General features: G+C 34.3%; 1 protein-coding gene across 1 annotated transcript in view; it reads left to right on the top strand.

Moving 5' to 3' along the window:
• LOC150089482 (failed axon connections-like) overlaps positions 1–18984 on the top strand; it is a 124135-nt gene that overhangs the window by 94136 nt on the left and 11015 nt on the right. The window contains exons 3-4 of the mRNA XM_090389515.1: positions 2218–2350; positions 11124–11261. Of these exons, the coding sequence (XP_090245641.1) occupies positions 2218–2350; positions 11124–11261 (271 nt within the window). The remainder of the gene's footprint in view (positions 1–2217; positions 2351–11123; positions 11262–18984) is intronic.

Genomic DNA, 18984 nt, shown 5'->3' with positions numbered 1-18984 from the left:
CAAGCCATAATAAACTTGGCAGTTAAAGGGTGCATTCATACATAGACAGACATAACCCTAAGAACAGTCCTGGTTACTAAGTAATATAAGAGTGTAGCCTTATTGTTAAACCTTTTTTCAATTAGTGTTTTTCATTTGTTCAAGTGTTCTAAAATTTTGTAAGTCCAAAGGTTTTTTGTTTTAAATCTTGTCTGCATTAAAACCAGCTGCCAGCAGAAGATATATATAAGCTACAAGGTGAGGGACCCTTATTTCAAGAGGTGGGGAAAAGGTGTACTTCTGTACACAAATGAAACAAAACAATATTATTTATATGATTTTGCAAAAAAAATAGTGAATGTTTGTAAAGAGTACAATAAGTGGGATTTTAGGAATCCAAAGGGAAAGTAACACTTGTTTAGGTACATATAGATCTTGATATTTTGATTTGATTTAAGGCATCTCTTAAGCTAGAAAATATTCTATTCCACCTTCAAATGAGTTAATTACATTTATATTCTATAAATGTAATTAACTCATTTGAAACCTTTTGCAGATAGTCAATTTATTTGAAAATGTCTGAAATAGCAAATTTTATCCTGAAAAGTCAGTATTTTCAAAAACTGCCTTGCTAGAAACAATTGTTGAAAGTGTCTGACTTAATAGGCCAGTTAAGTGCCATCACTATCAATTACAGCTACTAAAGGTGTAGCTTAGTTTGCAGTGTTTGTTCTTGGTTGTACCACAAATCTAATAATAGAAAAATTTGGGAGTTAATTTCAAGCATGAGAATACAACTGGAGAAATATTTCAAAGAGGTAGATAATATACTGAAAAGATATGAACTTTCACTAATTAAACATGTGTTTTTTAACTGATAGAGCTGCTCTAATTGGTTCAGAAAAACCATTGGAGGGAAATTAATAGGAAAACTTGGAGGTTAATGCTTTCCATTGCATAACTCACCAAAAGCTGTTGTATAGCAAAATAATGAAGTTAAGACCACATCTTAATGAGTTGTATCAACTGAACTTTATCTATGCCTCAAGGAATTGTTAGTTTTCTTTTCTTACCATATAAAAAGTGAGTATGGGAATTTTCCATACTATGCCAAAGTTTATTGGCTTTTGTATTAAAAGATGTTCAAGTTTTTATAATTTTACTTTAAAAATTATTATATTTTGGAGATGAAAGGGTAAGATGTGTTGTTGACATGGAGCCAAAACTTGGCATTTTTAGTTGACATTTATGAAGCAGTTGAATGAATTGAACTGCCACTGTCAAAGAAGAAAAAACTCATAACATCAGTGTATGGTAGAATTAAGTGTTTGAAACAAAAAATTGAATTCTCAGAAATTCAGTTAAAAAAATTTGTTTCATTCTGAAACTTGCATGTTGTTCTATTTCTATGGGTTTCAACTATAATTCAATTCACTAATTACTGGATTGTTGAGAAATGAGTTTGAAATTAAATTGTTTCACAAAGCTTGAAACCTATGTCCAAATGCTCCATTTAATTTCAATGTCGGGGGGGAAAAAATAATCTACAAATGAACTCATTGAATTGCAATGTGATCATAAGTGTGGCTACTGCCAGATGCAAGCAAGAGTGCTAGCTTACGAGCATCTTAAGAGATGGTTGGCTTTAATAGTTTTGAGAGTGGAAAGTGCTGCCTGCTACCTGAAGATATTTATCCCCTGGAAGTTTAGGTTGTCTAGGGCACGGCATGTACAGTGATTTTGAGGAATTTCTAGATGTCTTCAATCAACGCTGTAGTTAGCTAATCTCAGGCAGAGGTACAGATATACACAATGGTGCAATTTGGCCTGAATCTCTGTGCTTAAAACCCAAAAACAAGTGGTTTTTTTTTTTTAATGTTTCTTTAAAGGAATTTGCCATCAGGCCATCCACTAAAGAGAAGATATTTTTGGATGGCTAGACAGGATCAGTGTACAGTGGGCTGATAGTTTCCACACTTATATCATTTGATTATTAAGTAGAGATTGCAGATCTCACATATCATTTGATTATTAAGTAGAGATTGCAGATCTGACAAGTTTGTGATTATACCCTGCAGTTCTTGACTTTCAAATGTTAATTTGAATAATGCTACATATACTTCCTTTGATATTCACTCATAGATATTTTGCTTAATCCAATTATAGATAATGGAAAGTTGAATAATACTTGTTGCTTACTAGTGAAACAATTCCTAAAATTGCTATATGTTACTGCAGGGTATTCCGTTACTGGCGGTACAGCCATCCAGGTCAGTTCATCAGAACTGCTCAGCTGGATGTGAAAAAGGTTGTAACTTACAAGCTACCCAAAGCATTGCTTAATTTCTTGGTAAAGATTGGGCTGAAACAGGTAAGTGTTGCATTTAATGTTTTTAATTTCTTATAGATTATTTCCATTTCAAAGTATATGTAAATCTAACACTTGAGCCTCTTCTTAAATATATCATAATTTGTTGGTAGTCATTGAATTTATTTAACAGCCAGTAGGTGCAACTGAAGTTCACTGACTGTATTCAAAGTGTTGACATGCATCAGGGATTACATGTCAACATTTTTACAGTGTTCATCAATTGACACTCTTGAAATATTCCAAGAATCCATGTTAATAATTGACTTCAGAATATTCAATGTTTTTTCTGGATCTATGAAAAGCCATGAAATTACCCATTTGAGTGCCAAAGTTGTTATGGGAACAAGATTAAAGGGGGCTGGATGTGAGTAATACAACAGATGGGAGCTGCAGCCAAGTTGTTCTTGACCAATCATATTTTCAGGTTGATATGAGTAGCAACCATTCTCCAGATATTTAGTCCATCTTCCAATACCTGCTGTAGAAATGCCACCTTTTGTAGAAATGCTGATTTATATTTTCTCCTAGAATAAATTCATAATGCAGAATTCTGTGTGCATCATAAAACATATGTTGTTCTTGATGTTTGAGTGGCCCTGCTCACTTAAGCATGAATGTATAACAACTAAGAGCAACATGGCAGAGTCCTGTTTATATTCTTCAGATCTTGCTCTGTGATTTGTTTTTTGTTCTTGAAATTAAACTTGCACTGAAAGGGCAGAGATTTGAGATCTGGAAAAACAATTTCATGATGATACTAGGAAAAATTGTAGCAGGTACTTTAAGGGTTTAAAAGGAGGGAAAAAAGCTTTAGTTTTCATCAGTGTAGCAGAATTGTACTCATCACATCAAATCAAGGAAACCTACTTTCAGGATTATAGCATGGTGTTCCAGCCTGGTAAGTGGTCATTTATTTATTTTTTCATTAAAAAATAAATACAATGTGGAAACTTCAACATGCCTTGTATAACCAAATGTAGCTTAATTTGCTTCAGTTTTCAAAATCAAGTGAATTTTTCATTAGGTATGGAAAGCAAATCTTCAATTTGGTGTGAAGAAATTAGGTGCCAACTCTACATTCTGATGGGTGTTTGTGAGAGCTTGAAGAATAGGGTGGTTTCTCTCAAAGGAATTAAAATGGGTGGCCAATCAAGCTCTTAGCTGCCCAACTCAGTGCCAGGGCTCACACTCGTGCATCAAGCAACACAGTGGCAATCCCCAAGGTAGTATGCACTGGCTCCACAGGAGGTAGTTATTGTTGGTAACTGTATTGTCGGGGAAATGGAAAGTGTATTGTGGAAGGACAGGTGAAACAGGATCAGGGGATGTGTGCTGGGACAAAAGTAGATAATGTTGAAGAACAGATATCACATTTTAAGGGCATACAAGGTGATATTGTTGTACATGTTGGCACTAATGATATTAAGAGTGGTGATCTGAGGACATAAAGTACAAGGCAATGTTGGGAAAAAGTTGAGAGTTAGGATTGAATTTGAAAGTGTCTTTAATTCTGCCCAGACATGATAGGAGAGAGTACATGTTGAGCTATGTCAATCAATTCAGCCCTGGAGAGAATGTGCAAGGCTCATGGAGTAAAATATTTTGCAGCATGGTCTGTGCTTGTTAACAGGAGACCCTGTTTTTACAGGGATGGGATACCCAGTAGAAGGGGTGCGAAAATATTTGCCAATGTTATTGAAGCAGAGATAGGTGGGTCAGAGAACAGCCAGCTTCAGGGTATTGTACACAGTCTAATGGATTAATTACAGCTGCAGGCAGAGGTAAAAGTGATTCTTACACTGCTTCTATTGGAACATTTCATTAGCTTCAATATTCTCACTTAATAAAAAAGGAAAAACAGGATAGCAGTGGTGGAAATTTTTAGGTTACTGGGGGAGATATACTGACTAATATATTAACTAGAGTTGCAGGCAGAGGTGAAAATGATTCTTGCACTGCTTCTGTTGGAATGTGTAGTAGCCTGGAAAGTAAGGTGTTGGGATTATTTTGAGCCCCACTGTGGGTCATCACGGAAAATTTAAATATGTGGGCTGTGTTAGGATTAAGAGTAAGACCACGTGCATGTACACTAATGCTAGAAGCATGTGAAATAAACTTAAAGCACTGATTAAGTCATCAAATACAGACATTGTAGGGATAGCAGGGACATGGTCACTCAGGCTAATGCTGAATTTGAATATGGGAAGTACAATGTACACAGGAGAGGGGGTTATGCTCTTAGTTAAGAAGCATATTTAATCTAAGGCAGTGCATCTGGGTGACTGGGGCAATGTTGAATCAGTTTGCCATGTCATAAGCACTGGGAAAACAAAAATGAGAGTAGGAGTTTTCCATAGGCCTAATGGCAGTGGTGAGTGTATCACACTATACAGAGAAGAGTGGGCTAGTGAATTATAATGGGGGATTTTAGATTTCCAGATGTTGACTGGAATTTGTGGATTGGTCACACATGCTAGCAAGACTTGGTTTAATGGATGGCTATTTTCTACAGCAGCATGTTAGAGGCAACAAGAGGAAGCAACTCATGATCTGGTTATTGGCAGCAATTCTTAAAGCATTAAAATCTGCTGGAAAAAGCCATGGGTGGCAGTGATCAGTGTATTTATGTGAAATGTTTCAAAACATAGATAGTAGGCAGCAGTAAAACTTTGGCCACTGAGCACATGCTTGTTGTGCACAATTCCTATGCTATCATAGTGATGAGCATGGTGTTGATTTTTGATTTTCTCAAACTTTTTTGGCTTTGGAGTTTACCAACTTCCATTTCTCACTTCGCTGTTTTGTTACAGGGTTAAACATGAAACACCATGTCTCATCACCTGTAATGATTAAATTTCAAAGTTGGGTTTGCTTTTGGTGGTCTCAATGAGTTCTTTGCAGTATCCAACTTGTGCCCATCATTGACCATTTTTTAACAAATGGGGAACAAACAGCACACTTTTTTTTTCCTCTCTCTTCCAAATCCTGGGTTATTTTTTGTCGAATTGTTTCTTTATTAATGCACAGATCTTCTGAAATCATTCAGAGCTTGCATATTGGTCATTGGTAAAGATTGTCTGCAACTTTTCTGCATGGTTTCGACTGTGGCTGTTGAAACCATTTTTTGCTGGACGAAATGGATGTTCGTCTTCCACAGGCTGACCTTTTATACAACTTGAACACGTGTACAAGACAATTTTTTTCCATACACTTGTTTTATCATTTGAAACATTTGTTGCACTTTTGCTCAGTTGAACACTGCACTTGACATTCTCTTTGTTCCAATGTCATCACAACACACACACACACACACAGACTTGCAGCAAGTTCTGAAATGGTGGCAAGTTCTGCTGATTTTACTGTGGTGCTCTCATGTCATGTTTGCTTCTAGCAGATAGCAGTACCAGCACTCATCTTATTTTCCATTTGCTGCTCAGTGTAGAAGCATTCTTATTCTACATTATAATTAGCCATATGGTGCAAGGAAGCCTGAGGCTTATGCTGCACCAGCCAAAAAAACTTGAGAATAAAAAAAAAGTACAGTATATGTACATACCTTAAGAATTTATTTTTACTTAAAACATCTACATTCATTCAAGTAAAACCAGTAATTTATGTTAAAGATGATGTAACTTTTTCAGCTTAGTCCTACCATTTTTTTTTAAAATTAATTTAGAAGGTTGAATTACTGTTGCTCGGTATAATGTAAACTGTATCTATTGTATTGGCTGTGGCGTCATAAAAAATTTTTGGCCCAAGATTGGATTTTATTCAGTTTCTTCATATTTAGTTTTTCTGTCACGGTATTTTGATATCTGCATCATTCATAGTTTTAATTTCTTGCATATTGTCACCTTGTTTTATTTATTTTTTTGAAAACTTGTAAATCTTTTGGGAGTTGTAGTGCCTGAAATTGGTTGATAAGCTACATTCTTCATTATCTTGTAGTTCAGGACTTTGTTAGCATTGTCAACTGCTCCCCAAAGTTTTTTTTTTTTTTTTTTTCTCACTCCTCCAAGATTTAGTAAATGTTGAACTTTGGGAATTTTGTTCCACGCTACTGCTATATCGATTACCTTTATTTCTCCTTCTTTAAGTTATACACAACTGGGATGTGGGGAGCTTTGAAAGAATAGCCTTTTCTGGTAAGTCCCCCCCCCATTTACTTTATTAAACACTTTATTGAAAATACAAATCTACAAAAATCCATTCTTTGAACAACGCAGTCCATCCATTTATAGTAAATTTGCGAGTGATAGTAAACTGGTAAAAATGAACAATGTTGTATTTTTAACAGCTCTTGGATTTCATAATTTGCCAACTACAACCCAATTTGAGTTACAGTTGCATTGCTGCAAGTGGCTATTCTAATTCTCTTAAGATTTTTTTGTACCTTAGTGTGTCAGGATCTTTTTTTTTTTTTGCCACAGTTTTTTAAGAGAATTAAGCTTTTATTGAGCCTTTTCAGAGTGCCCAACTTTTTCTACAAAAACTATGCTGTATTTCTCTCTCTCATATTTTATTAATTTTATGTAGTATTTAATTAAATCATGTTCTGTAATTACAATAACAACCAATTTTTTTATTACAGTATCAAATTTTATTGATGCAAGCATGGAACACTCCCTTTTTGAGAGGAAAATGATTATAATGCACTCACAGTAAGCATACTGGACTGTGGCTGTGTGCCATGAACACTTCTTTTAAATAGAAGGAGAGTTTTTTGGCTACTATAGCCAGTTGCTAAGAGGACTTCTATGTCATATAATAGATTATACTATTAGGTGAAGAAAAATGAGGTGTCTAAAAAGTAATAATAGTAGTAGTGGAATTTGATGCAAGAAAGCAAGTGTAAGAGCTTATGCAGCAAAAAAAAAAAAAAAAATACAAAACAATTCCCTCTAAATGTTTGTTCAGTTCCTCCTTAAATTTATTTAACATATCAACTTCCACAATGACAGATGGAAGTTTGTTCCAGTAATTAACCACCTGCTGGCTAAAGGCAAATTTCTACACATCACAATTACTCCCAGGTCTCTTTCATTTTCTACAACCTTAAGTGTAGTACCACACAATTGATATGTTTCTCTTGGGTTACTACTACCCGTATGCGGTACTTTGCATTTGTCAATGTTAAACTTCAGTTGCCATTTATCAGCCCATCTGCCCAAATTTTCTAGATCCTATTGCAGTAGCACACTGCCATTACTGTCATTAACAATTAAGTAATGAGACTGAATGCATGGCTCAAACTGGCAACACTAGCCACGCCTCCTACACCAACTGAGACGTACATTCTTACTCTGTTTAGTGCAAGTTTCAACTTGATAGCATTAACACTTCTGACTTGACAGCGAGTTGTGTAAGCGTGTGTAGTAGTGATGCGTTATGAAAATGGAAAAACGAAATCTCAAGCAGCATTGCACAATCAAATGTTGCGTCACACTTAACGAAAACACAACAGAAACTTACAAAAAATTAAAACTGGCTTATGGAGAGCATGCTCTATCGAGGGCACAGGTTTTTAGATGGTATAAAGCATTTTTGGATGGCTGTGAGTGTGGAAGACTAATCTTGTTCTGGAAGACCTTGCATGTCAAAAACAGAAGAAAATGCGGCCAGAGTGAGGGCTCTCATGAGGTCTGATCAACGTTTGACAGTCAGAATGATCAGTAGTGAGTTGAATTTGAATCACCAAACCATTCAACATTTTGAGTGAGGAATTGGGCATACGGAAAATTTATGCAAAGCTGGTTCCAAAAAACCTCGACAACGAACAAAAGGAAAACCAAAAGAACTTGTGCTTGGACCTTGAATGCATCAAAAATGACAAATTTTTTCAAACATGTCATAGGTGATGAAGGGTTGGATTTTAGAGTACTATCCCAAAACCAAATGGCAAAGTTCAGAGTGGCCACACGAGCAACTCGCCGTGCTCAAAAAAAAGTAAGAATGAGCAAATCGAAAATCAAATCCGTGCTAATTTGTTTTTGTTTTTTTTTTGACAGTCAAGGTGTTGTTCATAAGGAATTCGTGCCTCAAGGACAAACAGTTAACAGTATCGTGAGGTCCTTGAACAACTCAGAAAAAGAATTAACCATGTCTGGCTGGAGATTGCAAGACTCTTGGATGCTACATCACGACAATGCTCCCTGTCACACTGCCATTTCCATGACCGAATTTTTGACCAAAAAGGGTATTCCAGTGGTCCGCAGCCCCCATACTTGCCTGATCTGAGTCCATATGACTTCCTTTTTCCCCAAGCTCAAATTCCACCTCAAAGGTCTTTCTTTTGGAACTGTGGACAACATCCAAAATGTTGTGACAGACCAGCCAAGGGCAACTTTCAGTTGAAAACTTTTGGGAGTGGGAGAAACATCTCCAGTGGTGTATGGCTTCCCAAAGGAATTATTTTGAAGGGGATAATGTTGATTTGTAGTTCAGTTGTTAAAAAAAAAAAAAATAAAATTATAGCACCAGTCTCATTACTTTTTAGACAAAAAGTAATGAGACTGGTGAGATTATTACATACACACCTTGTACATAATAATTATTCTATATTTACCTAATAGAATGATTTCTTGATGTGTATTATGTTCCCCTGAGCAATATTCCAGATGGTGATGCAAGAATAGTTTGCAACCTCATTGTAAATGTTTTATTGCAGTTAATATACCACCACAACAGCTAACAGTAGGCTCTACATTTTGTGATGATATATGGACTCTATCTCTGTGCGTGAATTTACTTTCATTACATTATCCTAGCCACAACCAGACCCTGCACTGTAATGCAAATACTGTGGTATTTTGTTTATGATCAGCCTTTTGAGCAGTCACTAAATCATGGTATTAATTTACACATCTTAAATCGCATACTAGTATTTCAAATGAATACTTGGATTAATTTCTAATTTTGTATGTGGTTTAAGTTCTATTATTACCCTGTGCAAATGTGCTATATCATGCTGCTTGTCTGGATTGTGAGGTTTCTGACATTGGTTATTCGGAATGTAGATTACTCAGTCATATTTCTGAACATGAGGGGGTGATTCACCGGCTTAGCCATGGAGCATTATAGGTGTCATTAGCATTTTAAGTATAATCAGTGACCCAATGTTGAAATATTGGATTATGCTCATGATTATGCCATCTCTCATGGTTGGAGGCTTTCCCTATAGTTGTGGCAGGTCTCGCCATTAACTGTAATGATGGCTGTTATGAAGACTTCTTGTATATCACGACAAGAAATAGTTAATAGGGTCAGCATGCACCACATCATTTCTGCAGAGTCTGTTAATATCTTCTCCTTTTTCCCTTAGCCACACATAATCTACATTTAGTTGTTGTTAATGCATGTGCAAGGCTATGCCTCCTGTATGATATAAGGATTTGTTGTCTTATCTTTAAGTTGACATGAGGCACATTACCTTGAAAGCTTTTTGATATATATTTTATCATTTTAGTCTCATGCATGTATTTATTACTCTTATATAAATAGTTTATTTTCACCTTATTTATTGATTGTATATTTAAATTCAATTCAAATCGTATTATAGTATTTTAATTTACTTTAATACTTCTGCTTATTTATCTCAATAAATTCAAGTTAGTTATATCATGCAATTTAACTGGTTTGTTGGTTGAAGCAATATTTATTTTAATTTGATTATCCCTGGCACTCAAGGCCTCTTCTATATTATAAGTGTATATATAGGATGTTTCAATTAAAGACACTTGGACATAATTTCCTTCTTTGTTGTCTGTGCTTTTTATGTCGTTTGGATTGGAATTTTTGAAATTGATGTTACTTGCCATAAGTATTACCATTTAGTTTAGTTAACTGTTTTTTTTTCTTTTTTTTCCCTCAATGGGAAAGCTGTTCCCTAGCCTTGGTTTAGTCTAAAAACAAAGGTGTGCTTCCAAATGAAATCTAAACTAATTTAATTAGAAGGTGAAAAAAAAAATGCAGAGGAATGCATTACAACTGCCATTGTAGTTAGCTGCTCTATTTAGCTGAAAGTGAAGTGAATGTCACATACAACCATTTTTTTTATTTTTAATATTTTGTCTTGTATTTGGTTTCCTTCAAATAATAAAATCCTAGCTTATGTTCATTTTCATATCTCCTACTTAGGGGATATGAAACAAAACTTTTTAATTTGAAGCAGGGGATAATTCATTAGGCAAAAATCAAATACAGAAATTTTAAAATCTAAAAACAATACAAAAATTTTAAAAAATTAAGCGCAAATATGACTGAAAAAAGGTCCGGATGACAAATTGCCTAAATGTAGAAATAAGCATGATAGACTGGTGCTTTTTAATTGTGAAATGCCATTTATATTGTTCTGCAGAAATCTGTAAGCCAGTATGATTAATATAAAACAGAGCTCAATGGTTCTATGTTGTATTTCAATATGTATAAAAATAAGAAATTTACCTCAATATAATACATAGAACACTTCCTTAAGACTCCAAAATTTAAATGAATTTGCACACCCACAGCAACAACAGTGATCCAACGCACCTGGAATTGAAGGCTAAGTCTCCCCAAAATACATCAAACCACAAACACTCAACTATGAGTGAAAGAAGACATATGTATATAAATAAAATCAATCAAAGTTTTACTGTAATAAAATCAATTAAAATATTTTTAAAAATGAATTTAAGTATGTAGATTGTAATAAATCAACTTCTGACTTAATTTTTATTATACTAGAGGTGCTTAGACAGAGGGATTTCTTACGATTTATTTTTTTCCTCCCCAGAATGTTAAACAAGCTATAGGTCATGGATTGGGACGCCACAGTACTGAAGAAATATATGAATTTGGTAAAGCAGACCTTCGGGCCTTGAGTCAGTATTTAGCAGAGAAACCTTTCTTCTTTGGGGAAGAACCTCATCTGGTATAAATATTTGAGTTTTTAATTTTTTTTTTTATCAGCTTTTCTGATGAAATTTAATAAAATAAATATGCCTTTTCAATTTCAGATATGATGATGCTATTTTCCATATTAAAATGTTGTGACTTGTGGGTTTCAATCATTGCTTGGGAGATTTCAAGTAATTACTGACAGACTTTGAAATTGATATGTTATCCTTTTGATAATGAGGTATGAGTAATATGGTAGTCTGTTACTGAAAACAATTATGGAACAAAAAAGTTATCTAGAACAAAGGTGTATGAATTATTACTCTTTTAATCTTTGTTCTTGCTGAAATGGGAAAGAAAGTTAATGTTATGTTTCCGTATTATTATAGGCAATAAGTATTGTAGCATGTTGTATGCCTTCTTTCATTTTTTTTTTTTTTCCCTGTATACACTTAATTCTGGGTAATTCCTTTTATACTAGGAAAAACGTGTTGGGAAATATATATCATAAATTCTTGTGAAATAAAGTATAAAAATGCAAATTAAGAGAACTATAAACATTAAATAATATTGGATAAAATCAGTTAAAGTGAAAATCTTAAAATTTTGAAGCATAGTGCTGTTTCAACTGTTCATGTACGGCCAGGATTATCCTGATTTAAAACTTCAAGTCCCGCTTTCCTCTCTTATCGGCACATCATTTGTACTGATAAGAGAGAAAAAACTTAATCTATTAATTTTACATTTTTAATTAATTGTTATTGGAATCTAACGGACGTGTTAAAAATTAATTCTAATAACAAGAGGAAAGTGAGAAAGTCCAAAGGCATTTTTTTGTCACTGAGTAATGAAGAAAAGAATGGGTGCAATTTTTCTCAATTTCCAGAGGGAAATAATTTCTCTAATTGTAAGCTCCATATTAACATTCCACATTCAAATGCTTCATCAGGAGCAGTTTTCAGCTTAATGAAAACTGCTTGGCAGAAAGAGAAACAGTCTTTTATTAGAAAATTTAGAAGCCGAACTTATGGTGAAAGAAAACTATTACACGTCCTGTTCAGAATTTAAAAACTTTAAAACCTTCCAAAGGAGAAGAAATTAAAACCAACAAAATCTGAAGAAAAATATATAAAGTAAAAGTAGTCTTCCTTGCTATTTTTAAAATAGCTGTTATAAATAATATTATAGTTTATATAGGACAAATACATATTAATAACAATCATATAATAAATAAATTGATAAAAAAAAAAGTATTTTCATTGTAATTTTATATATATTTTTTACTTTGTGAACTAAAAAATGCTATGCTACACATTTTGTTTCAAGTTGTCCCATTTACCAATTTTCAAAATATGGCCACCCTGCTAACAGTTTAGATAAGTTATCGTGCGACACAACCAGGACTTAATGGGTGAGGGGGGAATGCAAGAATTAATCAGGATCCATTTCTTATTTTCCTGCTCATTTGAGTTGAAAAACCCTCTTAAAAGCTGTGCATCTTTGCCACTTTTAACATATTTTATCAGCTAACTAGTTTATCCGTTTTATCTAACATTTATATTTTTCTCAAATTTCCACACACAGTAATTCCTCATCAACTGCGGGGGTTACATTCCTGAAAAGTACTGCAGTTGAAAAGACAAAAGTTCCATATAAAATGAAAAAGGGTTGGGGAAGTAATAAAAACTGTATTAAATATGTGTATAAAAAAAAACAAATTAAACTTTATTTTTTGTTTCCTGTGACAAAATTATTCAAAACAATTGACAATACAATTAGAAATAATTTAACAAGATTATGGAACAAGACTTGCATATCTCAAACAAGTAAACTATCCTCTTACATTGGCAAATCCTCCCCGTACTCACTTTCTACATGGTAATAAAAGAAACTGCCAATTCATTCCTTGAGGCACAGATAAAGTTCAGTTCATACAACTCATTTTAAGATGTGGGCTAACTTTATTATTTTGCTATACAACATCTCTTGGTGAGTTATGCAGTGGAAAGCATTAACTTTAACTCCAAGTTTTTCTCTTTAGTTTCCCTCCAACAGTTTTTTGAATCAATTAGATTCTCTAACATCTAGGTTAGCTTGAGCATCAGTGGTAGTTTTTTCTTTGAAAAAACTCAGAATGGATGATTGTCATTTTACTTTTCAAACCCCTTTGCACCTCCTTATTAGGCCTCAGTAATTCTTGCAGCCCTCACTAAGTTTAAGCTGCACTTACGTAACTGGATCAGTTTCCATAAAATGGTCAGCAAGGTTAAATGCTATCGGTTATTCCCTTTGTAAGATTATTCACAGTAAGAAACAGGTGTATAAAAAAAATATTGTAATTTTATACTTTTCTTTTACTATTGTGGATTATTGTGTGACACAGTGAAACGGAAGACAATAAATAATGAGAAGTTTAATACTAATTGTAAAACACACATGTGTGTTTTACAATTAGTATTAAACTTCTCATTATTTATTCTGTCTTCCATTTTGCTCTGTATCACACAATCCACAATAATAATGAATCCAGAGTGCACAGGCTTCTAATCATTTTTATTTTACTTTTTAAACTAAAAAATGCTATGCTACACATTGTTTCAAGTTGTCCTGTAAGATGAGATGTTTTTCTGTGACCTCATTTTCTCTATTAAAGCATAAAATAGTAATTTCTCTGAGGGCCTGTTCTGTTAACTCATGGGACTGAAGTAACTCCTCAACATTAGGCGGTATGTTGATGAGCCCCTTGCCTTTTGAAACATCTTATCTTGCTGTCCATATAATGCACTGCACTTGAACAGCAACTGGAGGATGTCCTGTAAATCCTTCACAGCCTCCTTCCAAATTTTTGTCCAACATGTGTTCAATGTATATGGCTTCTTCTCTTCAATCAAATCTTTTATGATGTTTATGCAATCCTCGACAGGGTTGGTTCCCTGTCCGTGGCATCCAAGATGTGTGTAAAAGTATGGCAAACCTAACCTAACTGTTCATTGTAGCAATTATTTTCGCTACAGTTATGATTTAAATAGTGTTGTTTGGATGAGTAAACTGGATTGTCTCCGTATGACCAGGTGCACTGTCAATGAGGAGTAGCATCTTAAACTGTATATTTTTCTCAAAAAAAAAAATTGCTTAACTTCTGGGACAAAAGTTTTTCAACAGTCTGTGAATAAAACTGCAACAACTCTTTAGTGCCAGAGGGTTAACTAATCTATACACAAGCATTAGTTTAATTATGCAGTCTCTGCAAGTGTTGCAGCAAAAGAAGAGTCTCTGTTCTTGGATGCTTTGAATCCTGGTGCAGTTCTTATCCTTGGATCTGAATGTTTTAGAAGACATTTGCTTTCAAAACAAGCCAGTTTTGTCAGCATTAAAAACCTGCTCTGGTAGATAATCCTTCTCCTGGATCTTCAATTTTTCAGTAAATATTGCTGCGGCATTGTGATCTGCAGAAGCCAATTTTCCACAAAGTTATGTTGTGGAGACTATACCTCCTTTTTAAAGTTTTCAAACCAGCTATTACAGGCTTTGAATTCCAAGTCTTTTGCACTTGGTTCTCCCTAGTTTCTTTTTTTTTAAGTCTTTGTAAAATATTTATGTAAATGTCTGGACTTTTCAAAAATCACTGTAGTGCTTAAGGGATATTTTTTATGACTCTGCATCACTGATGTCTCTCTCTCTCTCTCTCTCTCTCTCTCTCTCTCTCTCTCTCTCTCTCTCTCTCTATCAAGCACTTATTTTCTCCTCTTCCAATGTCATAACTAACTTTCCTTGCTCTTTTTACACATTCACTTTTAATACTTTCTGAATACTTAGAGGCCATATTAAAGGGTTAAGTAATGTACTTTTGGGACTAGGTCGTTATGCAGACTACACACTCAGTGCAAAATCCTCTGCAGATTGAGACTATGCACACCACTCTTAAAAAAAAAAAAAATGCATTAATAGATATTGAACTCTCTATTAAAAATCACATTGCAGTAAAACAGATCTGGTTAAGTGATATGTCCTTTTAAAGACTGAAAATAACATACTCTTAGAATATGTCAATCATTTTAAGATCAAATAATAATGGCCGGTTGCTGCATTGTATATAATTAACTGTCCTGTTGCCAGCTCTTAGAATGGAATTGCTTGTGTTGTCTATTTTGTCAAGTCCTATCCAATGTTTCACGCTCCCCCCCCCACCTTCCCTTCTCACTTTCTCCTCCATTACATCCTGGTCCATGCAGGCAGCAGCAGCAGCCATAGGCTTCTGAAATCACTAAGTAGATACTGCAGTGTATGCTGATGCATGAAATTTTGTCATTATGTTATTATCTACACTTTACGTAGTAGCTACTCAGACTTCAGTTTTTTTTAATCCCTTTGATGCTCGGACTTCAGAAAATATAAAAACATGCATCTCAAACTGCACATCCTCAGAAACCATTGTTGATGAGAGATTACTGTTTTTTAAAGATTTATTTACTTTAAATATTTTTACTCCTAAGCATCAGGAATGACCTTATTAATACAGTCCTTCCTGTGCTGAATTTTACTTGAAATAGAAGTAAATGTAGTATATTTTTTATACTACACTGAAAGTACCCTGTTGTGAGGACATTGTCTATAGAGAATTAATGTAAATTACTTCACAGCTGTCAACTAGTTGCACCATGTGAATTTTAAGCATCCCATACATTTTCTTTCTTTGAAACTTATTCACAGTATTTTTTCCACAATGTTTTTTCATCATTCCTATCACAGATCGTATATTTTTCAACAGATATTAAACAAAGATGGCCTTGTGTGCAGCCCACTCTTGAATTTTGGTCACTGTCAGTGACAATTACTTTCATGGAGGGAATTTTGTTTAAGACTGGGATTTGTAAGATATGATAGCCTCTCTTAACTTTCCTGGGAGGTTTCTGTAATATTCCCCCTGATGCTGTTCATTTTGGTAGATACCAAAAGATGATACCTTTTTTAGAGTACCAGAAGACTGACAACAGTTTTTTTTTTTTTTAGCAGACAATTGAATCTTGGCTTTTTTGTGGGGGGGGGAGGGTTTAGATGAACGTTTCCATCTCAGAAGCACTTATTTTATTTTCAGTATTTTTACTTAGCCAGTTTATAAAGACCTTTCTATGTGGAACATTATAATTGAAAACTAATTTAATATAATTAAATTAATTCAATCTCCCCACACCCATGTGTGTGGAGTAGTCAATAAGCATTTATCTAATCTAGAAATACTCAAATTAAAGATTTTAAATTGACTGGAAATTTCATCCTTCTCTCTGTAGCTATCTCCTAGAGCTACATTTTTTTCCCATCTGTAGATAAGCTCTTTCAGGCCTCTTAGTTAAAAGCTAACTTGGAGCAGAAAAGCACGCTTCCACTTCATTAATTACTTCTTCCTCGGTCTGAAATTTGTGGCCCCATAATGGTTTTTTCATTTCAGGAAAGAGCAAGAAGTCTGAGGGTGAGAGGTCAGGAAAATGGGGTGGATGCTGCAGATTTTCAAAGCCATACATGATTGGCAAGTTCCTTGGTAGAGCAGCTTTGTGAGCAGGAGCATTGTTAACTAGGAGATTTGGCGGGGGGGGGGGGGTAGATGAATGTTTCCATTGTTTGTTCATATTTTATTTCTAGTTCATAGCAATGTACCTGGCATTCATCCTTAATGCAGTTCAGTCAAAAAATCAACTTTCTCCATTATTAACAACCTTTCCTGTGGAGCTTTTGAGGCAGTATCAACAATGTCAGTAACCCTTATTAACACTTGTATGATTGGCAATCTTTCCCATATACAGCTTTCATCTACTCATGGATTTGTTTTACTTGTCTTGCAAATGAAGAAACTTTATAATGGATCAGACCTTAACCTTCCAGCATACCCCCTCTCTTGCTATATTTATTCTAGTTCAGTAACTGGTGGATCTAGAAAAACAAAGAAATATATATTAACTTCTGAGACTTACTATATGTATAATTCAAATCCATAACTTATTTTTAGGGCAAGGTAAATGCTAATTGACTTCTCCTTGTAGGTTTTCTCAGAAACCAACTGTCCATTAACCTCTACCTGGAGTGGCAGCAGTTAATGGATATTTCACTACACAAGAAGGCAATATAACATTATTCAGGAATGACTTCAGCAATTAGAAGTGGCACTGCTTTTCTAATAAAAAAAAAAATGGAAAGATACAGTACTTGGTTATAACCCTGTTATTGACAGTAATATTACTATGTTTGAAGTCAAAGCCATTTTATATAACATTCAGTGTCCTTACACCTACAACTGCAGACAAGGAGAAATCCTATTCCTTAAACAAATCCCAGTCTAAAACAAAATTCCCTCAGTGAAAATAATTGTCACTGACAGTGACCATAATTCAAAAGTGGGCTGCACACAAGGCTATCTTCATTTAACATTTGTTGAAAAATATACGATCTGTGAAGGAACAATAATGTGAAAACCTTATTGAATTTTTCCCTGTGCTTATTGTTATCAATGCCCTCTTTAAATATTAAATCAGAAGGCTTTACCCCTGAAAATTATGGGGTGAAGGTTCAGGAACCAAATAGATCATATGAAGATAGATTTAAAGATGGGGAATGATGGTACAAAATATTATAAGTCAGCTAGAAAAAAATCTTTGGATTTCGGAGGATATCCTTGAACTGATTAAGGAAAGAAAACTTCAATGCTGGTGGACCGAGAACAACTGGAGACAAGGAGAAATCTTATCTTCTTAGAAGATAAGTTGTGCAGAAGAGACAAACCTGTACATAAACATCTCTATTTGTATAGAAGAATACTAAAAAAAAACTTTTTTTTTTAAGAAGTTGAAGATCTATATGTGCTCAAATCAAGGACATGAGCAATTGATGATCTCAATGAGAAACTCCCAGATCATGAAGATATTTCCTAAATGAAAAGACTGCTGTGAGAATTTATACAGAAGCAAAGCAAAATCTGAAGTCCAGTGGCATCAAGTACCTGACATACTATTTGAGTTCAAAAATGCTATAAGTTGAAGAATGGCAAGACCCCAGATATGACAGTATTTCTAGAGAGATGTTAAAATGAATTTCAAAGAATGATAGTTTCCTTTGCAATGTCAACTCTAAAATTGTCCTGAAGACTGTCTGAAATCAATTTTTTATCCCATTGTGTAAAAGGGCATATGAGAGACTAGTAATTACAGGTCTCTCTCATCCATTTTGTAGAAAGGTGGTGTGGCCACAGTTGGCAAATTTTTTAGTCTTTCTCAATAAAAGACTAAAACCATTTGTCAAATACCCCAGAACAAGCAGGATTTATGCTGATAAAGATTCGATTTAATTGAGAAAGCATATGAATTTAACAGCCCACTTTATGCATGCTCTGTGTTAAGGCTTTTGGTTATGTTTTGGAAAGTTAAAAAAAATTATTTGTTTGCTTGTAGCAAACAGGTTATGGGATGCATGGGTTTTTCAAAACATCATTGGTTAAAGAAGCAATACAGGATCATCTAGACAAGACTGCAGTTATAGTTCAGACAGCATGAGTTTGTTAATAGGAAATTATGTTTGACCAATTTGATTGGATGCTAAGATGTTGTCGCAAAGGAACTGGATGCAAAACAATTTTGATATCATATACTTGTATTTCAGGAGCTTTTGATATTGTTGCACATAGACTGCTGTACAAATTGGAACAGTATGGCATTAGGGGCAAGTTGCTGTTATGGATAAAGGGATGGTTGAGGGTGAGAAGACAGTGGTAA

This window comes from Mastigoproctus giganteus, chromosome 2 (genome assembly GCF_048544385.1).
Source record: "Mastigoproctus giganteus isolate SK-2022 chromosome 2, ASM4854438v1, whole genome shotgun sequence".
Classification (NCBI taxonomy): Eukaryota; Metazoa; Arthropoda; class Arachnida; order Uropygi; family Thelyphonidae; genus Mastigoproctus; species Mastigoproctus giganteus.
This window is presented reverse-complemented; position numbering and strand designations above follow the sequence as displayed.